This window comes from Amblyomma mixtum, chromosome 2, assembly GCF_055824585.1.
Source record: "Amblyomma mixtum isolate Tamu chromosome 2, ASM5582458v1, whole genome shotgun sequence".
Classification (NCBI taxonomy): domain Eukaryota; kingdom Metazoa; phylum Arthropoda; class Arachnida; order Ixodida; family Ixodidae; genus Amblyomma; species Amblyomma mixtum.
This window is the reverse complement of record NC_143013.1, coordinates 139,850,902-139,875,703: the sequence shown is the minus strand read 5'-3', so window position 1 is coordinate 139,875,703 and position 24,802 is coordinate 139,850,902. Positions and strand designations below refer to the sequence as shown.

At 50.6% G+C, this 24,802-nt stretch overlaps 1 protein-coding gene across 2 annotated transcripts in view; it reads left to right on the top strand.

Moving 5' to 3' along the window:
* The window catches only part of LOC149361089 (unconventional myosin-XVIIIa-like), a 248,542-nt gene that overhangs the window by 105,929 nt on the left and 117,811 nt on the right, over positions 1–24,802 (top strand). For both annotated transcript variants that reach the window (XM_089572586.1, XM_089572585.1), the window contains exons 14-18: positions 2,563–2,725; positions 2,794–2,971; positions 13,057–13,237; positions 14,763–14,935; positions 15,443–15,571. In XM_089572586.1, the coding sequence (XP_089428712.1) occupies positions 2,563–2,725; positions 2,794–2,971; positions 13,057–13,237; positions 14,763–14,935; positions 15,443–15,571 (824 nt within the window). The remainder of the gene's footprint in view (positions 1–2,562; positions 2,726–2,793; positions 2,972–13,056; positions 13,238–14,762; positions 14,936–15,442; positions 15,572–24,802) is intronic.

The following is a 24,802-nucleotide window of genomic DNA, read 5'->3' as shown; positions in this document are numbered from 1 at the left end:
TTCTCCCCGCTTAAGCGTGGCTGGCACAGTTCAAGCCGCGTGACCCCACCCCGAGGTCGCGTATGCTACCGAGCGCACGCCGACCACAGCGGGCCTTGCTCTGAGGAAACAAAGGAACGACACACTGGCTGACACAAACAAGGCATTTATTGCTACAACAACAATAATGCCAGCTAGCAACAAAATACACTGAGGATACGAGGACGTCCGACTCACCAGCACGGTTACGAGCGAATGTTCGCCCACACTAGGGCAAGGGGAAAACTCCGAGGCCCGGACGGGGCATGGGAACATGTTTCCACACGAGGTCGCCCACCAGCGAAGAGCAGAGCCGCGCGCGGCACGTCCATGCGCTTTCCCGGTGCCGAGCAGAAAAGGGGCCGTCTCTCCCTCGCGCGCGCGCAGCAAACATGCCATGCGTGGTGCTCGTGGCGCTGCGACGCGAGCCCCCTCCCCTGTTAGTTAAAGTAACACAATTAAGGAGGGTGCATTGCGGGGAAGCTAACCACAGACGAGTTGAGGGGGCATTGAGGGAAAGCGAACCACAAGGGACGAGTGTGTCCCCACTTCCCCCAACCTTAAATAAACCCACTCGCTTGCATGTACATGCTATGGAGGAGTCTCTTGGTCTTCATGCACTTGTGGCAGGTCGTGCAGCGGAGGTCACGCTGACAGCGTCCACGCTGACTTCCACGGTATTCCAAAGGCGGCGTGAAGGTCTTCGCTGAGACGACTCGCATGGCCTGCGGACTACGTGTCCGCAGGCCCACGAAGAGAAGGCCGCTTGACCACTGCAGGCCAGGATTCTGCAGTAGTCACCAGGGTAGCAGCAGCTGGAGGTGACTGCTGACTGGTCTCACCACGGCTGCCCCGGATAGATGCGCCAAACAGGATACAGGCTCTCCGTCGCAGCAGGCGGCAGCGAGATGATGTGCACAGGACAGCAAGCCTGGGTGGCTCCTTTGGATCTGCAAGATTTCCGAAACACACTCCACATGCTTTTAACGTAGGTCACGGGAGGGGAAACAGTGTCCGCAAGGGCCTCGTGGCTCAATGCTCAACTCGCTAGCAAAACGTGTCGGGCGGCTGTGCAATGCAAAGTTGGAGTGAACAAAGCCATTTCTTGAGTTGAATGAGACTGCTCAGTTCGTGCGAGGTTACAAAACGGGTGGGCAGCAAAGTGCGCTTCCTCTCAACACCACGGTCCGGTGGTCGTGCCTCTTCCAACATGGTGCAGGCAGCTCTGAAAAGCCTTAGGCCTCCCTACCATATGACACCGACCCTTAACAAAAGAAAGATCTGAAAAGAGTTATGTGCGCGCAGCTGCGAGGAGGCATCAGCTTTGTTGGGTGGTCCTACCTCGCTCACTGCACGAAGCAGCTTCTGAGCGGTCAGCGCCTACCGTATCGGACGGTGTCCGAGCGCCCGGTGCCGAGCTGCAATACCAGTGAGCTCGTAGCAGCAGTCAGCTCGAGCTCGTAGTGGCTCCAGGCCACCCGGCTCCCGGAGCTGCGACTCCCAGAGTCGAAAAAGAGACAGCGAGAAAATATATACAGAAAACTCGGACCACCCACGTGGCTTCCGTACTCACTCGCTTCGGGCTCGGCAACTCCGCGGGAGCTAGGCCTCACACTCCCTCGATGTGGACCAAGTGGTTCTTGTGAAGAAACTCCAGGAGGAAAAACTTGACGAAAAAAAACATGCTGAGCATATCGAAAAGTTCAAACATGCTGCAGCGCAATACATCTCGCATTCTCAGGAAAGCATGCCGCAGGTCCTAGCAATCAAAATTCACACTAGGCCTAGCACTAGTCAAGTCCAGACAAAGAGCGTTCCTCGAACCGAACAGACAGTCGTCCAGTGTTCCAAGAGCAGGCCCCACGTTAGGCTGCCAGATGTGGGGTTTAATTGGGGAGATAAATATGTTCTTCCTGCTTAAGCGCGGCTGACACAGTTCAAGCCGCGCGACCCCACCCCGTGGTCGCATACGCTACCGAGTGCACGCAGACCACGGCGGGCCTTGCTCTGGGGGAACAAAGGAACATCACACTGGCTGACACAAACAAGGCATTTATTGCTACAACAACAACAATGCCAGCTAGCAACAAAATACACTGAGGAATCGAGGACGTCCGAGTCACCAGCACGGTTACGAGCGAATGTTCGCCCACGCTAGGGCAAGGGGAAAACTCCGAGGCCCGGATGGGACGAGCTGACAGGAACATGTTCCCACCACGAGGTCGCCCACCGACGAAGAGCGGAGCCGCGCGCGACACGTCCACGCGCTTTCCCAGTGCCGAGCAGAAGAGGGGCCGTCTCTCCCTCGCGCGCACGCAGCAAACATGCCATGCGTGGCGCTCGTGGCGCTGCGACGCGAGCACCGTCCCCTGTTAGTTAAAGTAACACAATTAAGGAGGGTGCATTGCAGGGAAGCTATCCACAGAGAATGAGTTGAGGGGGCACTGCGGGAAAGCGAACCACAGGGGACGAGTGCTTCCCCACACCTTCTTTACACCACCTTGTAGCTGCATCTCTGTGTGGCGTATGTGTTTTTCTTCGCAGAGCACCAGTCGCTGCTGGAGCGAGGAGCCCGTCCTGGGGAGTTCACCCTCTTCCACCAGATGGGGTCGCTGCCGGTCACCTATTGCTGCCACGGGTGGCTCAGGGCCAGTCGGGAGACACCGGCCTTCCGCCAGGCGCCTCTGCTGCTGCAGGAATCACAGAAGTGAGCAGTGCCAAGCACGCTCGGAGAGTTACAGCTTCTCCGTTTCCACTCTTTCTCCCCTTTTCCAGGGAATCCGTCAGCCAGCTGTTCTCATCGGCACGGGGAGGCATGCCACCCTCCATGGGTAGCCTGACGGCTGATGCCAACAACACGTCGTCGTTGCGTCGCTCTTCGAGCATCCGGCGTGCCCAGTCCATGGCTGGAGCCAAGCGGCGTTCCCTGCCACTCCAGGTCAAGCACACCGCTGTGAGTGTTGCCGACTCTTGATCCATCTTTGACGTGCCGGTGCGCAAGCGCTTGAGCGCCGAATTGGAATCAAGAAATAATCTACTGCTTTCATTAATATCACTATTAACGAGATTGAGACGTTTCAGGGTTACGGTGGCCGCAGCTGGCAAAGGGCAGGGTTGACTGGAGAGACACGGGAGAGGCCTTTGCCCTGCAGTGGGTGTAGTCAGGCTGATGATGATGATGAATGTGCATTTAGTAAAACACGTTGCGGGGCTAGTTGGTTATGCATTTTCTTTCGTTAAAATTTGTGTATTTGTCCTAAAAGTTAGCGCTGCTTAAATTTTAATGAATGTGCATCAAACTTTTGTTTTTTCCTTTCCCTTCTTTTCCTATAATTTGCTGTACACAACTACCACCGGTAAATGGAAGCCCGACGAGCCGCTCGAGGGAGCAGCACACGTCTTCCAGCAGACAGTGCTCGGCATCTCCAAGCAGAGAAGTTGTTCTGAGAAAGATTATGTATGTGGAGCTCGAACATGAAAGAGGACACAGTATGAGCGTTCATCCAATGATTACCCTGCAAGCATGAGTGGCAACTGCAGTTTTCTCGGTTTGCTGAGCAGCTTTCCTCTGGACAGACAACCACGAGGCATTCTCCACTGTAATGCTGAAATGAGAACAGAATTAATTCCTTCCTCTGCGCAAATTTCATTGTTCCGTTTCGTTTTGTAGCTGCCTGTACATGCCATCGCTGAAAAAAAGGGCAAAGCTTCCCTCAGCTCACGTGTGCCTGCCGCATCTTGGTGATTGGCCTTAAGTGTAGGTGACGACCTTGTTGTGAAGACAGTGTATTTAGGTTTAGATTAAAAATTCACTGGGGTGCGGGCAGTGAACAACTCACTCCTGAAAAAGAGACTGTGAAGTCCTCTGCGTTCTGTTTCACATTTCCAAACATCTCGTGGACTGTGAATGTGTTCGGTATCGGGGATAGGATGTGGTATGTCTAAGCACGTTGTGGACCTTTTTCTGTGTTTTCTGAAAAGGCAGTAGAGTGGTTTGTAAATAACCGGGTTAATTGTCACTGGTGGCTACAAGCCTGTTTGCTCTTTGATTAATCAGCGCAAAAAAGACAGCGGGCAAGTAGGACATCAGAGGTCATCATCATCATCATCATTAATTAACCCTGTCCTTCACCAGTTGCGGCCACACTATCCCCGCAAAATTCTTAATCTCATCCGCCCACCTAACTTTCTGCCTTCCCCTGCTACGCTTGCCTTCTCTTGGAATTCAATCCGTTGCCCTTAAGGACCAGTGGTTACCTTGCCTTCGCATCACATGCCCTGCCCAAGCCCACTTCTTCCCAGAGGTATTTGTCGGGAGCCTCGACATCCTTGCGCAGCCAAGGATGGTTGCAGAGGTTACCTGACCTTCTTTAAAGCTTTTATCAAAGTCATTTCTAACATTTTGTCTTATTTTTTACAACGTCGCACGAATGAACTTTTTAGGCCCTTTACACCACCGTTGATTTACACTTTTTTATAACATCCTATATAAAACAATTTTCTATACCCCGAGCTTGGCACATGATAGCCTTAGCCGCTTATGTGCCATTAAACCCAACACAACACAACACGCTCTTCCCAGAGGTCATGGAAGACCAACTCGCCCAACAATAAGTTTTACAAACCCTGCTGTGAGCCAGTTGCTGCAGCATACTTAAAGTAAGCTGTGGGGACAGCGTTACTAAAAGATATCCGGAGTGAGGCCTGCACAACACTCGTGAGTCGGCAAAGTGCGACAGACACTTGCCTCACACTTTTACAGGTCTTCGCCGTCTTTTTCTGCCCATAATGATTTTGCATTTCCATTGTGAATTGAAATTGTTAGTTTAGTAGTACTGTAAACTTTCTCTATACCCATTAAACTCCTCAGTGCGAACTGAGCACTCAGTTACAAGACGAGACAAGTGCTGTGTATATAGTGTGACAGCAATGCAACGGACACAGCCGGCAAAGAATGCGCGAGTTTTGAGCACGCGATTGTGTTGAGGACGCGTCCTTTTGCTATTGCCAAGGCAAGGAAGAAAAAAAATATTTTGACTTACATTTTGAGATAACGAGGGTGTACTGTGTTGCCATTTAGGGGTGATATACAGGTGAACTAGCAGAGAGGCTTGCATAGGACTAACTCTTCGTTAGGGTGAACTTCTGAAGAGATTCTCATAGTGCCTCCACTTGCCACTTGTTGATGACAGTGGCCAAATCTTTCGACCTGGCCCTAAGCATGGCTGTGAACATGTTGGATCTTCGAGAAAAAGTCTTGAATTGCACAGAATCTGTTGTGCACGATTGCAGCCTTTTTTACTGGAGTTCCCGAGCTGCAGCACAACATTGCACTCAGCTGTACTTGGAATGGCTTGCAGAGCAGAAAGCACTAGAAGCTCTAACACTGGCGGGGCACAGCTTGAGGAGTCAGTCGCGTGCATGCCTAGACTTGTGTTAATTCTAGAGCAACATAGGGATCCACCAGTTGGATGGGACCAAGCACAAAAGAGTGTGTGTGTGTGTGTGCACGTGCGTGCGTGTGTGTGTGTGTGCGTGCTTGTGTGTGTGCGTGCGTACTTGTGTGTGGTAGCAGCTAATTAAAGGAAGAAATGTGCTGGTTTTATGGAATGTGTGTCAGCAAGTGAGGGCATCGTACGGAAGAGCTATGGTCAGGCCTGTGCAAATATTAATTTTCGAATGCCAGTAGAAGACAGATATAATAGAAGAAAGGCCTTCGTATACCTACTATGTGTTCAGTGTGAAAAATATTAGGGAAAAAGATAAAGAGGCAAACTTTGCTACCTTTTATCTTTTTTTCAAAATAGTGCATGGTCTCTGCTATCAAAATTAAGTACAACTATAATGACTCCGCACCATAATGAAACGTGATGTGGACAGAAATGTGTGATGTTTCATTAGACTGCATAACAGCGTGTAAATTCCCACGAAACACAAAAAGCGCTAATAGACGTCTAAAAAAACTCTCGGGAAAAAAAAGCTTGACATCTAGAAGAAGTTTCACCTAAGCAGTTTTTTAGACTTAGACGTTTACTAGCCCTCTATTAGCTCTGCTAACGCTACGCTTGCATTCGGCTAGAAAACTTCTGAGGTAGAACTTTTCTAGAATTTTTTTAGACATTCCTTTTTTTTTCCGAAATGGGTGCCTGTATTATTTTACGCATTTCAAGACTGATTTTAGTGCTGCCTTTAAACCCTCTAAAGCTTTAAAAATGTTAGTTCATTTTTCTGGTATACACCACTCAGAAATGAACTCAAAACTGATTTGCAATGACCCGAACAATGAGCCCACATTACAAGGGATGTATGGCTGTAGTAATGAGCCATAAATGCATGTGCTAGCACACTTTTCAGTCACTGCATTACTCTTTATTGAATCCAGTGCATATACAACCACACAAAAAAAGAAAAGGATCAGGAAATTAATGTTAGAAGCCACGGAGGAGGTAGCTTCACTGGTTTGGCTGACGTTGCAACGGTAAGCACTTGGATGGCGAGAAAGTGTCGAGCAGCAACCAATTGTTAAATAAAAAAATCATTCGGCCCCGGGCATGTTCACAACGGATGCGTTGATGAGCAAGTTGCTGTGATGTGGATGGCACTGAAGAGCTCGCTAGGTGTTCCAAAAATGGCTTTTCTTGCAAGGAGGATGCCAACTAGACAGTAACAAGGGGAAGTCAAATCCAGCTCTGTTCAGCAGCCTGCAGAAGTGAAAAATATTAGGTGAGCCAAAAGCACAGTGAGTCAGGTGCATGTAGAATGGCCAATGAGGAGTCGGAAGTAAATAAGACCAGGAAATGGCAAGGAGTGACAGCACAGGCAATAAAATAAGCTAACCAAAAACACAGATGGATATGATATCACTGCAAGCGGCATTACAGTGGAGTGCTACGGCTCACCATCAACTCAAGAAGTCAATCACTGTGGAGGCCTTTAACAGAAGCAAAATTCAAACAGCATGCTTGGACACTGAAAGCCAAGCAGTCAATAGCAAGTGCACTGCCTTACTGTGATGCACACTGTGCTCACAGAACCTCCTAAGCTGCATCTCGCAAAAAGGCTTTCTCTTACCTGCAAGATGTGGCTGAATCAAAAGTGGTTGATGGTTGACATCTTGCACCGTCGCATGAAAACATAGCAGAGATGCTGCTGTCCTGGTAATGCCTGCATCACTTCAGCATACACCAGAGATGGGTTAAATCTTGGACCTTAACTTGACAGCCACACAGGGGCACATCTGAAAGATAAGACAAATAAAAGTGCGTGTGTATAAGGTTCATAACACTGCATTGCCAAAGAAGCCCTTTCTAATCTGTACGATGAAGCTCTAACAGTGGGCAAGAGATTACTTACACCACTGCACAAGAAGCATTTGTCCAGATTCCCACCTCAGAACTGAAACAATCTCCAGGCCATGTTTTCTGAACAACGAAGTACAAGGTGCTGCGATTAATTGGCGTGAAATTAGACCAGGTCCTTGCTCCTCCGGCCAACAGTTGGAGTTCTAAAGGACAAACAAATAATGGGGCTTGTGGAATGAACATTAGCAAAGAGCCTAGACCTATACAAGAAATCATGAAGTGAAAGAAAAGGTGTCAGCTGCAAAGCGTGCTTACCAAAACTTGAGAAGTTGAGCAGGCAAGGAGGTCCTCTGAAAACCACTGTTGAACAGCCTGTACCCAAAACGAAATGTACACAGTGAAGCAGGGACAACGCCAGCTGTGCACAGTGCAATGGTTTTCCAAAAAATAAAAGCTGCCATGCCTGCAAAGAGCCGTAGTACTTCACTGCACTGTCAAACAGCCTGCACACATACAGAGCAGCACCACTGAGTAAACTACCTTTGTGCCGGGGCTCTCAATCGCAATGAAATAAAAGCTTGACGCAGTTAAGATAACCAAAGCCTTTTTAACGCGAGTTTCACTGACGGCAATCACAGCAAGGAGAATTGGAGCACACAGGTGGCCAGATGAGAGTCCTTGGCAAGAATACCGTTCACCTTGTCATCGCCTTGGTAAAGAAAGCAACTCGCATGCGATAGCAGCCTAGTTGTATCCATTCTTGATTCATATTGCAGCGAAGAAGCACGAACACAAGTAGAAGGAACACGCAAAAAACAAGCGAAGAAGCACGAACACAAGTAGAAGGAATACGCAAAAAACACGGACGAACGCTGCAGCGTTCGTCCGTGTTTTTTGCGTGTTCCTTCTACTTGTGTTCGTGCTTCTTCGCTGCAATATGAATCAAGAATGTTACCAACTTGCCCAAAAACGTGTTTTACTTAGTTGTATCCACTTAACAAAAGCTCAAATACATGCAAATGCCCGGTTTTAATACATTCAACGCTGCACTTTGGTATGTAAAACACTGGCTGATACTGTTTTGTGATTTGTAAACCAAAGGTTCAATCAGGCGCGTTAGTGGCTTAGCCGGCAAAGCCAACACTCACCACAGAAGAGAAATGGAAGGTTACTTACTTTTGCGGAAAACGAGGCTCACTCTCAGTGCAACACTGCTAGTAAACGATACCGCAGAAAAAGGGGAAAATGCAAACTGCAGCGGCGTGAAGTGCCAACCAGCGCGGAAAAAAGTGCGCAGCGAAACGTACTACAACGTGCGCAGCATCCGCTTCACGCGCGTAGCTATCGCTAGCCTCTGCAACGCCAAATGACCAAATGAAGTACTAAATTTCTAAACGTAAAAATAAACAAATCATCAAAGAACCAAAAAACAAATTGAATCTAATACTTTCATGTAAAACTAAGCACTTGCAGCTTCCACTAAGATTTTTTTCTGCTTTAAACGGCTAAAACCACTTTGGCAAACTATCGTGCATCGCCACCATGCGGAGCGACACCAAGCAGCAAGCTGCGGCGTGACTCAAGAAAGATTGCCTCTAAGATATGCCACCACGAAAAGATAGCGCGCGGGTGATCTGCGTTTTCGCAAATCACCTGCGCGCTATCGCGGCTCGGCGAGCTCGGCGAAGGCGGCGAAGGCAGCGTGCGCTGCGCCTGTCAATCCGAATGCTGCTGCCAGCTAGCCGAGGCGTAACAGAGGCATTCGCAACATGAAGCAAATTTTTTCACTCGCGTCGGCTTTCAGGGCAATTATATGTTACCTAAATGCAGCCTTACGAGTGGCGGGTTAGCTGCACTCGATGTGGAACGTGATTCGGGCTCCGTAGGAGAAAACGCGCTTTCTGTGTTCGAATACAAAGAGCGCGGTCTTTGCACCGGCGCGCCTGCTCTTCGAAACGTCAAGCAGGAGAGCCATCTAATTTATGTGCCGTGATTTACAGCATGTTTAATCCACGGTGGCAACTCTGCTGATTACTGGCGCATCTCCTTGACGTGGTCTCAAGTTCCACGTGTTAGAAACAAGTCTAGAAAACATCTGACTACAGATGTTTCACAGAAGTTTCACAGCAAACGTCTGACTGCAGATGTTTAAGAGACGCCGCAGAGGAAACTTCTTGTCGACATGTATGAGACATTTGAACACAGCGCAAGACGTTTGTAGTCATTTGAAGCTGTTCCGAGACGTTCGTAAGATGTTTTGTGTTTCGTGGGTTGTGTGGTCATCCCAAATGAGTAAGAAAATGAAGCCCATGAATGACACCTGACCGCACCTAAAGATAACATGATTGGTAGAAGAGACCTCATTAATTCAAACTCTAAGATCATTCTCCGAGGGTCCAGTTATCAGATTGCCCCCCCCCCCCTTTCTGTTCTTTTTCTTTCTGATAAAGACAAAAAAAAACAAAAAAACTGCTGAAAATGGTGCGAAAATGCAGTGAAGCATTGTGGCGAGGCTCCATCGCACAAATAATGAGCAGCCTATGACGAGTGTGCAGTTTCAGCGTGGTAGAAGAACAATGCGGACATGAAAGCGATGGTAATGCTCGTTAACACTGGAATGACTAGACTCCTGCTGAGGGGACGAATGAATGACTGGCAGCGAGCCAGTTGGCATCCAAAGGTGGCATAGTTACCAGATAGTTAGGGGATAGTTACCACGACCTTCTTCATAAGCCCCATGCAAATTTCTGAAAGTGGGCTTTCCTGCATACCATAGTTGACCGAAACGATGTGGCAGAGCTCACTCTCAGGACGGGGCCATGTGTGTGCAGGCTTTAGCCATGTAACACAATGTGGTGGGATGAAATAGAAGACCATGCACTTTCGCATTGCGATTGTTCGAAGTGGGTGGTCAGCCGGATTGTTTTAGTCCGTTGTATGTAGACTTGCAGAATTTCATTTAGGGCTCAAATCAAACTGCAGGGGAACGTGACCGGTTCGCGCAATAAACGACAAAGAAAGAAAACGAGAAGAGCATCTTTATTTTGTTTTCCTGACAACTTAATCTCAATCTTTGGATAATTTGCCCATCACCATTTTGCCGCCGTCAGGTTTATGAAAGTCGGGGGCTGGTATTCGGTCACTGCCGATTATTCGGAAATTTCCGAATCTCCATTTCTCAAATTGAATATAATAACAAACATATTTGATTTGTGTTTGAAATTTTGAATACTCGCACTTCCCTAGTTGTGATATTTGACTGCTATGAGCTGGCCATCACTGGGATGTGTAGTATAGTATACATTCATCAAGGAACTGTGGTTATTTATTTATTTACTTGATACTGCAGAGTCGCTTGACTCCAAGCAGGGGTGAGCACAGATACAAGTAAAAAATAAACAAGATATACACGAGCCTCATGATGCGAAAAAAGAAACCAAAAAGCAAGGGTTTCACATGCAAAAGGCTCTCAAGTTATCAACAAACGTTTCTTCATTCAGGCTGTTCACTACACACTTCGGCAATTCATCCCACTCTCTAATCGATTTGACAGAAAATGAGTGTTTAACTGTATTAGAGTATTCACGAAATTCTCGTAGCATTTTTCCATGGTTATAACGCATACTTGCTCGTGAAACAGAAGTAATATAATCATGGGTGTTTATTTTAACCAGGTTGTTGTATATTAGCTACAAAAATTTCAACCTTGCTTCAGTGCGCGTTGTCTGGAGAGATTCTAGGCCAATAGAATTGACAATAGCTGTTATACTATTTGTTCGTTTGTATCTGTTGTGTGCACATCTGCGAAAAGGAGTGCCGAGTGTTTCAGTTGTGGTCTGCATTTGAGTCACAAACGCTAATAGAGGCAGCACACGAGTTTAGCATGAACATTTTCATGGAAATAGTGTCGTGCTCAGGAACAGGCATGGGCACAATGACCAGGAGCTCAGCAGCGAGAATACTGCTTAATGAGAAGGCAGGCTTCAGCTGGTGGGTGAAAAGTGGGGCCATTCGACTTCGTGTTCACAGAAAGGTGCAGAAAGTAGTCGGGGAAAAAAAAGAACACTATGCAAAAAAATTTGAATGCACATGCATTTGCTCTCTCCGGATCATGAGAGGGAAATAAGTAGAAGAATAAGAATGGGGTGGAGCGCATATGGCAGGTTCTCTCAGATCAGGAATGGTAGCTTACCAATATCCTTGAAGAGAAAAGTATACAACAGCTGTATCTTAACGGTACTCACCTACGGGGCAGAAACGTGGAGGGTGACAAAAAGGGTTCACTTTAAAGGGACTATGCAACGAATTAAATGTCGCTGGTAAATGTTTTCAGTGCTTAGAAATGATGCTAAGAAGCATCCACACCAAGTATGAGTCTTTGGAACAGAGCCGGCAATTTATTATGAATTTTTAAACGCCGTGTTTTTTAAAATTTGCAGGCCAATTGGTGTCTTCGTAGTGACCGATTTTGAAACTAAAATCGTGAAAATAGACGTCACTAGTCCCGTGTCGTCGGCAGGCCACCACACGTTGTCCTTCGCTGGAGCCACGGCAGCCTTGACGTCACGGGCACACTTCCGGTGGCCGTGAAAATTATCGGCTCGTGCCACCGCGCGACCCCCTCGGGCAAGCGCGAGCCAGCTAGGCATTGCCTTCGTGGATCTGTTTTCAGTTTACCTTTGCTGCCTCTTTCTGTCGAAAGTTCGGAAACCACTCGCAGTGCCTTTGTCACAGTGACAAACAAAGAAATCCAACGCGCACCGCAATCCAGAAAGGCGATGAAAGACCAGAGAGACACTGCCAACGCTACTGCTGGGGTTATGGGTGCGACAACCGGAAGGTGCAAACCGGACGTCAGCTAATGACGTGTTCACGGGCGGGGGCCCAGTCCCAGAGCTGTTTTCTTTGTTTCTTTCAGGTGCCCCTCGTGTGCAAGTTGAGAGGGGAGAGGAGGAGTGCAATTTTTAATTGTCTATAACTTCGTTGTTATTGCTGTTAGCTCAAAAAATCTTGTGTTGGGTTGACGAGTGATGGAATGCTTATCTCTTGTGTGCTTTACGTAATCTCAATTAATTTATGGCATAGTCCCTTTTAAGGCTGCTGGCCCGAAAGACGCGGGTTCGATCCCGGCCGCGGCGGCTGAATTTCTTTGGAGGAGAAATTCTAGAGGCCCCTGTACTGTGCAATGTCAGTGCACGCTAAAGAACCCCAGGTGGTCGAAATTTCCGGAGACCTCCACTACGGCGTCTCTCATAGCCTTAGTCGCTTTGGGACGTTAAACACCATAAACCAAACCAAACCCTTTTAAGGTAAGGACAACGCAGCGAGCTATGCAAAGAAAAATGATAGATATAACGTTAAGAGATCGGAAGCGGGTAGAGTGGGAGAGGGAACAAGGGTAATGACATCTTAGTTGAAATCAAGAGGAAGAAGTGGGCTTGGGCAGGGCATGTAATGCGAAGGCAGGGTAACCGCTGGTCCTCAAGGGTAACGGAGTGGATTCCAAGAGAACGCAAGCGTAGCAGGGGTCGGCAGAAAGGTAGGTGGGCGGATGAGACTTAGAAGTTTGCGGGGATATGGTGGCCGCAGCTGGCGAAGGACAGGGTTAATTGGAGAGACATGGGAGAGGCCTTTGCCCTGCAGTGGGCGTAGTCAGGCTGATGATGGTGATGTGTTTGCCGTGGCAGTGTTGCCGGTCCGCACAGTGATGTGGTCATGTGTGTGTGTGCTCTTTCAGGACAGCCTGCTGGAGGTGGTGCGTCGCACCCGTCTGCACTTTGTCCACTGCCTGGTGCCCAGCGAGAAGCCCCCCTCGTCAGCGGCTGAAGGGAGTGAGGAGCCACGCTTCGATGTGGACCTGGTGCGGTCCCAGCTCAAGGGGGCCCAGATCCTGGATGCCGTGCGGGTCCGCAAACAGGGTGAGCTGCCAACACCCACCATGTTAGCTGAACCCTTTCAGGCGCTTTTTACACAATTGCATAATCGGCAAACTTACAGCTTTTTCTGAGAGACTGGTGCACTTAGCAGCAATTTCATTGTTTCAGTCAAATTGAGCACCCTTCTTGTTGCAAATAAGTTGCTTTTTTGGTACCATGCAGCAAGCACAGTAAGTAATATTTCACATAAGAGTGAGCTAGGTAGCACTTTGTCTGCCATTTCTGTGCAGACAAATTTTGCCGCGAGTGAAAACGTCGATTGTTTTTGCTATTCGAAGATATTCGACTTGGCCGAGAAGTGCATCTGATGACGATGCAACCAAGAGAATGCACCGAGGAGCACAAGCTGCAAAAAGCGCACTTTCCGAGGCAAACCATGCAAGTTTCCTGAACTGGAACAAGTGGAGATACGTGATGGAAGTGTGGAATAATGGCTGCGCACTGACAGCGGACATGCTGCGCGACTTCCTGTGGGATGAGCATGCAGCAGAGCACAGCATCAGGTCAGGGTCGGGAAACTCCGCGAGTGACGATTTAAATTAGAATAAGTGCCTCTCATTCCCTGATTGTTGTTGTTTTAGTGTAAAAAAAATAAAAAAATTATCGTCGTATGGGCTCCACCCCGAAAATTGGCCGTCGAATCTAGGAAAAAAAAGTGCGGCCCTTACACGCGTTTATACGGAATTTTTCCTAGGGGACCCAGGGTTAGGCTTGACATCGCTGCTTAACAAAAGACAACTCAGGCAAAACAAGGCATGTGAAAGTGAGGCAAGGCTACGTGGGCAAGGTAACAGCAGCAGGAACCGATCGTCAGCTCGGACACAATGCGCATGAGCAAGACAACATACCTGCATAAGAAACAAGCATCGGCTAAGCATTCTGTTGTTGCCGCTTCCACGTAGCCCACTGAAGATGATGTCCAAATTTAGTGCTTTTATATTCTTGACAGGTGACGTCGCTGGACTGCTGCCAGCAGTGATTGGGTGGTCGATGATGACAACGCACATTCTCTTTGGCAGGCAGTGTCATACACAGCAGTGCTACGAATGCGCTTTCATTCTGGCCACTCCTTGTAGTTGTAACATTTTTGCTTTGCAGTATTCTTCTTTTGGTGCCGCGTCAGGGTAGTTTTCCTGCACATATCATTAAGCCGATCTTCAAACATCGTCAGTTCTCTTGGCAGGACAGTGGTTAACAAGCGCAGATTTTCAGAGCAAAGAAGACGCAACAGCAGTTCTACGTATTTTTTCCAACTGCTGAAGGGCTCTTGTAAAAGCTCTCCAAAAGATTGATTGGCTGTATACTAGCCAATCAAACCGAGGGCAGCTGATTAGTGTCACTGCAAACATGATTGTATGAGAAGCAAGTATCAAGCAAATCACTGCTAGCATAGAACAAGGTGTGGGTCCTTCCAGACTGTCTTCCTTGCTGGCTTGCACTGCTGGCAAACAGCTGATCAACTTTCGTGGTGGGTCTCCAGTGGTAAGTGGCGATTCCTTGCTTCCAGGCTTCCCAGAGAACCTGCTGTACTTGGAGTTCCGGAGGCGTTACGGCCTCCTGGCATCCCCGGACTCTCGCGTTGTCAATGGGGAGGAGTCCAGCGATGAGCGGGCTGCCACGGAGGCACTGCTCCGACAGCTGGACTTGGAGCCCAGCAGCTACCGGCTGGGGCTGAGCCAGGTGTGTGCCATGATCTTCCGATGGATCTTGCTTATCCGGAGTGAGAGAAGTCTAGGCTGCGGAAGAATGTCTTGGCGGGCTGTCTGTTTGTCAAGTTCCAGCTTTATTTTGTGCACTTCCGTTAGTGCCATGTCCCTTTGGAAGCTACGCAAGGGTCTTGTCAGCATCTGAGGTTGGATAGCGTGATTCCCGAAATGAATCAAATTTGCCAGCTCTGGCCTCCATAACGCATGGAAGAACAGTCTCACTTTTAGGAACAAATAAAACCAAGCGCAAGAGCTGTGGCGGACTTTGAATTTGTTGGATCAGCTGATGTAATTAGTATAGCTGGTGCAGATGGCTCGTGCAGGATGCACCTGCTTTGTTGCATTACTCCCAGCAACCTTTTTAGCAGCTGATATCTGGCAGGCGTGTAGCTGTGTGAAGGAGCCATTCCAAGCTCAGACAGGTGCCACTGGGGTTGCATCGCATGCTCATGTCAAGCGATGTGTTGTTTCTCTGTCTCAGATCTTCCTGCGGGCAGGCACCATCTCACTGCTGGAGTCCCAGCGGGAAGAGAAGCTGGCCGAGGGTCTCATACACCTGCAGGCACACCTCCGGGGTTACTTGGCCCGCAAACGCTTTCAGCGCCGCAAGGTACCGGTCTATTTCTACCAAGAGCACCGTATTTTCCGGTGTATAAGACGCGGCTTTTTTTCAAAAATCTTGCTGGTGCGTCCTAAACAAGAGTGTGTTTTATGCACAAATTTTTCTTTTTTTTTGTGAGTTCGGAAATTACTCAGGTTCATGTTCAAGCTTTTTTCACCGAAGTATCGCTACCAATAACGTGGTTTTAACACGTTTAATACTTCAATACGGGGACTGCCGTGCGAATCTTCTTTAGGTGAACTTTATTATGAAACAGTGGGGTTAACGACTTCCGGGATCATGAACACGCGGCAGTTTCGGAGGCCCCAAGCAAAAGCAATGTGAAATGCCAAAAGATGGCGAAAATCACGTTTCTCGTTATTGTCAAGACAAGCCAAGACAAGCCGGCGTTTTTTTTAATCACCCTTCGCAACTTTGTTTGATCCATGTACATATTAAAATAACAAGTTATTACGGAAGTGAAAACTCTCTTCTATGTTAATGCCGATGATGTGGCTGGTTCGTTCTTCTTACGGAGACTGGTGCAATTGCCCAGAAGGTGGGCCCCGGGTCAGAGACGGTGTTGAGAGAATTTAGACAGCGATACTTGATCAAAAGACAAGAGGTTAACTGAAGTTTATATACATACAATATTTACAGCAAGGTGGGATGAAACAAAACATGGAACTGGCTAGCTCGGCATACATAGCCGAGATTTGGTATTAGCTCAAACCCTAGCCAAGAACGACCTTTCGGGCTACAGTGCCCGGGTTTTAAACACTGCGAGACGTGGCCCGCAATCAACACTGACCAATCCCGACAAAACCAGCACTAACCAATCGCGGCTAACTCTTTACATCATTGGCTACCATACTTGTAGCTCGCTCTCTCTAGCTTTGAGAATGTCTGTAACCCTCTCCCTAAAACATATACTGAAAAAGGAGCATCAAGAGTTACTAAAATCAAACCACATTCCCGGAAGCGAGCACAACCCGATTGGTACACGGGATTACATGCCCCGCCCTCAACTTCTGCAGTGTTGTCCAAACTCTCTCCCCTCCTGAAATCAAGCGAAAACAAATGCAAGTGCGCCGAGTCGTTCCCACGGCATCGCCCGTTTCTGCAAGCACGTGCGGTCATCGTTTCCAAGTATTGGCAACCCCGGGTTCTCAGCTGCCGCTAAGCTGCTGGCATTCCGTCCCGCGGTTGTCCGTGACATCCTTAAATTTACGACTTGTTTACGTCTTCGAGACCCCTCGGCCGCCCGAAGTGTCGCGGTGTCCCTTTTCCCGCTGCGGGAGCATCCACCAGGACCCCATTAAGTGTGCGCCCTTTTGTTCCCGGCCCCCGCGACCATGCCGCACGCGACCATCACAGACATCACTCCGACAGGCGGGCGCCTCGTCCGGCCGTTCATCAGTTGTTCTTACCAGGCGGCACGGCGGCTCCTACGGGGTAGCTTACATATGGCGCGTCCCTGTCGCCGAATCGCGGGACCGCCCCCTTCCCGTCTCCCTTCGTGGAAGCCCCCCGTTGCGTTAGCCGCGCCCTTGACCGCCAGATGTCTCAGTCGTCCCGTGCCGCATTCCTTCCTTTGTTCCCTTTCCGCTGAACTCTGCTTGTAATCGCGGCGAAGTGTTGACACACTAATGGGCTGTTTTCTACACCCCTCCTGTGCGTAGCCTCGAGCTTTACACGCCCTTCCTAAGATTCACGAAAGGGTTCCGTACCCCTGCGTGAATTAGACCCAAACTAAGGGAGATGCTACGCTAAGGAGATGCTACGCGCTATGAAATAAAAGCGTCTTGACCGTAGTCAGGTGCTGGCGACCACTTTACCGAGCGTAAAATAGCATGCACAACAACACACGTTACGACCATTCGCGTACAGGACATTCAGAGAAACACACACACAACAAAATAAAAGCTGGTGTCAAAACAAGCACTGACGCAACAGGCATGCAGCACGTCCATGCACATAGTTTCAGTCTCTTGGCTGTAAACTGTTCATGTTTCCCCAATCTCACCCACTGCCCCATCGTGTGCTCCAGCCGCAAGGCATTTTTGCGCGTACCGCCACCTGGCAGTGACAGAGTGGGTTAAGGCTGTGGACATAGGCATTCGTCGCTAGCCACCAGGATCGAAAATTTTATCTGGTCTCAGAAAAGTCACGTGCTGCAGTGTGCACCATTCTCTCATTCGTGCTGCTCCCCGGTTGTATCGCTCAGCTCCTTCCGCAGCGGAGCTGCGGACCTTGTGCGCATACGGTGCACAAGCCTCCGCACAAGGCCCTAAGTGCCTGTGCCTAGAGGGCCCTCTTGAATGTGCCATGGCCAGCTCAACCAATTCAGCGTAACTGCCCTCTAGGTTTGCGATCCACCTGCTGCGGAGACCCGCCAGGAGATTGCAGGATGGGTCGCGTTTCGACCCTATCAGCGGCGGTGTATCTTCGCCTCCTTCAGGGAGTGAGATGAATTCGTCGGCGTCGTCACTGCTCAGACTCCTTTCATCGACCGCCAAACTCATTGCGGCGTTACCTGAATCCGAGTTTCTCGGATCGGAACAGTCTGGCTTACCCGGCTGTTCTTCCGGCTTCTCGGAAGCTACAGCCTGTGCTACGGATCCTTTCTGAGCCATGCCACTCTCGCCACACCCTGCTTTACATACTGCCGCTTCAGCTGGCAACAAAATGTCGCGCTGGGCAACCCGGCCGGCCGAGCCGTTCATACCGTTCTGCTCATCAGTGCCATTAGCACCACTACTAACATGTTCGGCTGCCTCGCCAAAGTTGGCCTGCGCAGTTTCATCACGAGACGAATTTTTGCCTGGAATGTCCGTGGAGCTCGCCTCCACCTCGGGAACCAAGGCCTGCTTTTCTGTGTCAACACTCGTGGCTGACAGCTCAATGGGCGGCTCCTCGGCGCTAGTGATCGCTTCACTGTCTGCAGGAACCAGAGGTTCCTCCTTGCGGTTCTCAAAAGGAACCGACCGAATGCCGCTGCCGATATCCTCTTTCTTCGCTATCTCGATCAGCGTTCGATCGTCGCACCATACAATACGGTACGACGGCGACTGTGCCGTCTCAGTCAGTGCTCTAGCCGCTCTCCGTGAGCGCTCCTCCTCCTCAATTCTCTTCCTCTCCTGCCGGAGATTCTCTTCGGCTATAGCTAATTGACGCTTCAGGTCTCGTATATAAGCGTCACTCCTCTCCTTTGCTCTGGCTCGCTCAGCCTCTGACGTTTCGGCTCGCTCATGGCCATCCCAATACCCACAGCCATAACCACTTCGCCAACCCAATGTTGCCATTTTGCCTTGGTTAATAATAACCCTGCGGCTCAAGCACTCCCGAGGCAATTAGAATGAGACTGGGTAAACTCACTCCGTTGTAGGGCTGTCCATCACGGCACTTGCAGTGCAGCAGCGGCAGGTTGCGTCAGTAGGCGCAGATGTGTGGCCGGCTTCGCAGAAAGCCGCTCGGACGATCCTAATGACGAGATGCTTCTTGCTGGCTCCCGTCCTTCGTTGCTTGTCCTTCCGCCTTCCCGCTGTCGCAGCCTCCTTGTAGCTGATCAGGATATTGGTTTCCGCAGCCGGTCCTTGTGACGCGCCGCTGCTCCCCCGAATCGGAATCTTCTGCAGCCGGTCCTTGTGACGCGCTGCTGCTCACCCCGAATCGGAATCTTCTGCAGCCGGTCCTTGTGACGCGCTGCTGCTCCCCCGAATCCGGGTCTTCCGCAGCCGGTCCTTGTGACGCGCTGCTGCTCACCCCGAATCAAGATCTTCTGCAGCCGGTCCTCGTGACGCGCTGCTGCTCACCCCGAATCAAGATCTTCTGCAGCCGGTCCTTGTGACGCGCTGCTGCTCACCCCGAATCAGGATCTTCTGCAACCGGTCCTCATGACACGCTGCTGCTCCCCCGAATCAGGATCTTGATTTCTGCAGCCGGTCCTGATGACGCGCCGCTGCTTGCCCTTGCTGCTCCCCTCTTGTTCTGATCTCGACTGCCGCTTCCCTCCTGCGTTCGTGTTGCAGGAACGTCGTCTCTCCCTGCTTCCAGTCTCGATCCTGTGCTATCACCGGATCCTGTCGACTGCGCCAGTGAAAACTCTCTTCTATGTTAATGCCGATGATGTGGCTGGTTCGTTCTTCTTACGGAGACTGGTGCAATTGCCCAGAAGGTGGGCCCCGGGTCAGAGACGGTGTTGAGAGAATTTAGACAGCGATACTTGATCAAAAGACAAGAGGTTAACTGAAGTTTATATACATACAATATTTACAGCAAGGTGGGATGAAACAAAACATGGAACTGGCTAGCTCGGCATACATAGCCGAGATTTGGTATTAGCTCAAACCCTAGCCAAGAACGACCTTTCGGGCTACAGTGCCCGGGTTTTAAACACTGCGAGGCGTGGCCCGCAATCAACACTGACCAATCCCGACAAAACCAGCACTAACCAATCGCGGCTAACTCTTTACATCATTGGCTACCATACTTGTAGCTCGCTCTCTCTAGCTTTGAGAATGTCTGTAACCCTCTCCCTAAAACATATACTGAAAAAGGAGCATCAAGAGTTACTAAAATCAAACCACATTCCCGGAAGCGAGCACAACCCGATTGGTACACGGGATTACATGCCCCGCCCTCAACTTCTGCAGTGTTGTCCAAACTCTCTCCCCTCCTGAAATCAAGCGAAAACAAATGCAAGTGCGCCGAGTCGTTCCCACGGCATCGCCCGTTTCTGCAAGCACGTGCGGTCATCGTTTCCAAGTATTGGCAACCCCGGGTTCTCAGCTGCCGCTAAGCTGCTGGCATTCCGTCCCGCGGTTGTCCGTGACATCCTTAAATTTACGACTTGTTTACGTCTTCGAGACCCCTCGGCCGCCCGAAGTGTCGCGGTGTCCCTTTTCCCGCTGCGGGAGCATCCACCAGGACCCCATTAAGTGTGCGCCCTTTTGTTCCCGGCCCCCGCGACCATGCCGCACGCGACCATCACAGACATCACTCCGACGGGCGGGCGCCTCGTCCGGCCGTTCATCAGTTGTTCTTACCAGGCGGCACGGCGGCTCCTACGGGGTAGCTTACATATGGCGCGTCCCTGTCGCCGAATCGCGGGACCGCCCCCTTCCCGTCTCCCTTCGTGGAAGCCCCCCGTTGCGTTAGCCGCGCCCTTGACCGCCAGATGTCTCAGTCGTCCCGTGCCGCATTCCTTCCTTTGTTCCCTTTCCGCTGAACTCTGCTTGTAATCGCGGCGAAGTGTTGACACACTAATGGGCTGTTTTCTACACCCCTCCTGTGCGTAGCCTCGAGCTTTACACGCCCTTCCTAAGATTCACGAAAGGGTTCCGTACCCCTGCGTGAATTAGACCCAAACTAAGGGAGATGCTACGCTAAGGAGATGCTACGCGCTATGAAATAAAAGCGTCTTGACCGTAGTCAGGTGCTGGCGACCACTTTACCGAGCGTAAAATAGCATGCACAACAACACACGTTACGACCATTCGCGTACAGGACATTCAGAGAAACACACACACAACAAAATAAAAGCTGGTGTCAAAACAAGCACTGACGCAACAGGCATGCAGCACGTCCATGCACATAGTTTCAGTCTCTTGGCTGTAAACTGTTCATGTTTCCCCAATCTCACCCACTGCCCCATCGTGTGCTCCAGCCGCAAGGCATTTTTGCGCGTACCGCCACCTGGCAGTGACAGAGTGGGTTAAGGCTGTGGACATAGGCATTCGTCGCTAGCCACCAGGATCGAAAATTTTATCTGGTCTCAGAAAAGTCACGTGCTGCAGTGTGCACCATTCTCTCATTCGTGCTGCTCCCCGGTTGTATCGCTCAGCTCCTTCCGCAGCGGAGCTGCGGACCTTGTGCGCATACGGTGCACAAGCCTCCGCACAAGGCCCTAAGTGCCTGTGCCTAGAGGGCCCTCTTGAATGTGCCATGGCCAGCTCAACCAATTCAGCGTAACTGCCCTCTAGGTTTGCGATCCACCTGCTGCGGAGACCCGCCAGGAGATTGCAGGATGGGTCGCGTTTCGACCCTATCAGCGGCGGTGTATCTTCGCCTCCTTCAGGGAGTGAGATGAATTCGTCGGCGTCGTCACTGCTCAGACTCCTTTCATCGACCGCCAAACTCATTGCGGCGTTACCTGAATCCGAGTTTCTCGGATCGGAACAGTCTGGCTTACCCGGCTGTTCTTCCGGCTTCTCGGAAGCTACAGCCTGTGCTACGGATCCTTTCTGAGCCATGCCACTCTCGCCACACCCTGCTTTACATACTGCCGCTTCAGCTGGCAACAAAATGTCGCGCTGGGCAACCCGGCCGGCCGAGCCGTTCATACCGTTCTGCTCATCAGTGCCATTAGCACCACTACTAACATGTTCGGCTGCCTCGCCAAAGTTGGCCTGCGCAGTTTCATCACGAGACGAATTTTTGCCTGGAATGTCCGTGGAGCTCGCCTCCACCTCGGGAACCAAGGCCTGCTTTTCTGTGTCAACACTCGTGGCTGACAGCTCAATGGGCGGCTCCTCGGCGCTAGTGATCGCTTCACTGTCTGCAGGAACCAGAGGTTCCTCCTTGCGGTTCTCAAAAGGAACCGACCGAATGCCGCTGCCGATATCCTCTTTCTTCGCTATCTCGATCAGCGTTCGATCGTCGCACCATACAATACGGTACGACGGCGACTGTGCCGTCTCAGTCAGTGCTCTAGCCGCTCTCCGTGAGCGCTCCTCCTCCTCAATTCTCTTCCTCTCCTGCCGGAGATTCTCTTCGGCTATAGCTAATTGACGCTTCAGGTCTCGTATATAAGCGTCACTCCTCTCCTTTGCTCTGGCTCGCTCAGCCTCTGACGTTTCGGCTCGCTCATGGCCATCCCAATACCCACAGCCATAACCACTTCGCCAACCCAATGTTGCCATTTTGCCTTGGTTAATAATAACCCTGCGGCTCAAGCACTCCCGAGGCAATTAGAATGAGACTGGGTAAACTCACTCCGTTGTAGGGCTGTCCATCACGGCACTTGCAGTGCAGCAGCGGCAGGTTGCGTCAGTAGGCGCAGATGTGTGGCCGGCTTCGCAGAAAGCCGCTCGGACGATCCTAATGACGAGATGCTTCTTGCTGGCTCCCGTCCTTCGTTGCTTGTCCTTCCGCCTTCCCGCTGTCGCAGCCTCCTTGTAGCTGATCAGGATATTGGTTTCCGCAGCCGGTCCTTGTGACGCGCCGCTGCTCCCCCGAATCGGAATCTTCTGCAGCCGGTCCTTGTGACGCGCTGCTGCTCACCCCGAATCGGAATCTTCTGCAGCCGGTCCTTGTGACGCGCTGCTGCTCCCCCGAATCCGGGTCTTCCGCAGCCGGTCCTTGTGACGCGCTGCTGCTCACCCCGAATCAAGATCTTCTGCAGCCGGTCCTCGTGACGCGCTGCTGCTCACCCCGAATCAAGATCTTCTGCAGCCGGTCCTTGTGACGCGCTGCTGCTCACCCCGAATCAGGATCTTCTGCAACCGGTCCTCATGACACGCTGCTGCTCCCCCGAATCAGGATCTTGATTTCTGCAGCCGGTCCTGATGACGCGCCGCTGCTTGCCCTTGCTGCTCCCCTCTTGTTCTGATCTCGACTGCCGCTTCCCTCCTGCGTTCGTGTTGCAGGAACGTCGTCTCTCCCTGCTTCCAGTCTCGATCCTGTGCTATCACCGGATCCTGTCGACTGCGCCAGTGAAAACTCTCTTCTATGTTAATGCCGATGATGTGGCTGGTTCGTTCTTCTTACGGAGACTGGTGCAATTGCCCAGAAGGTGGGCCCCGGGTCAGAGACGGTGTTGAGAGAATTTAGACAGCGATACTTGATCAAAAGACAAGAGGTTAACTGAAGTTTATATACATACAATATTTACAGCAAGGTGGGATGAAACAAAACATGGAACTGGCTAGCTCGGCATACATAGCCGAGATTTGGTATTAGCTCAAACCCTAGCCAAGAACGACCTTTCGGGCTACAGTGCCCGGGTTTTAAACACTGCGAGGCGTGGCCCGCAATCAACACTGACCAATCCCGACAAAACCAGCACTAACCAATCGCGGCTAACTCTTTACATCATTGGCTACCATACTTGTAGCTCGCTCTCTCTAGCTTTGAGAATGTCTGTAACCCTCTCCCTAAAACATATACTGAAAAAGGAGCATCAAGAGTTACTAAAATCAAACCACATTCCCGGAAGCGAGCACAACCCGATTGGTACACGGGATTACATGCCCCGCCCTCAACTTCTGCAGTGTTGTCCAAACTCTCTCCCCTCCTGAAATCAAGCGAAAACAAATGCAAGTGCGCCGAGTCGTTCCCACGGCATCGCCCGTTTCTGCAAGCACGTGCGGTCATCGTTTCCAAGTATTGGCAACCCCGGGTTCTCAGCTGCCGCTAAGCTGCTGGCATTCCGTCCCGCGGTTGTCCGTGACATCCTTAAATTTACGACTTGTTTACGTCTTCGAGACCCCTCGGCCGCCCGAAGTGTCGCGGTGTCCCTTTTCCCGCTGCGGGAGCATCCACCAGGACCCCATTAAGTGTGCGCCCTTTTGTTCCCGGCCCCCGCGACCATGCCGCACGCGACCATCACAGACATCACTCCGACAGGCGGGCGCCTCGTCCGGCCGTTCATCAGTTGTTCTTACCAGGCGGCACGGCGGCTCCTACGGGGTAGCTTACATATGGCGCGTCCCTGTCGCCGAATCGCGGGACCGCCCCCTTCCCGTCTCCCTTCGTGGAAGCCCCCCGTTGCGTTAGCCGCGCCCTTGACCGCCAGATGTCTCAGTCGTCCCGTGCCGCATTCCTTCCTTTGTTCCCTTTCCGCTGAACTCTGCTTGTAATCGCGGCGAAGTGTTGACACACTAATGGGCTGTTTTCTACACCCCTCCTGTGCGTAGCCTCGAGCTTTACAACGGACATAACGAGAGTACTTTTTTTTTTCTTTTTTGCTAAAATGTGGGTGGGTATGGCGTGAGTGTTGCCCTTTTCGATCACTTAGTGCTGCTTAAGAACTTCTCACAGGTATGATGCACGATGGTCCCACAAGCATGTTTAATTAAGCCTCACTAGCCTAACTGGGTAAATTGGGGTGCGTCTTATACCTGGGTGCATCTTATATACCAACTTCTTCAATGACAGCCTGCATATACGGCTGGTGCGTCTTATACAAGGGTGCGTCTTATACACCGAAAAATATGGTAGTAGCGTTTGGCATGAACC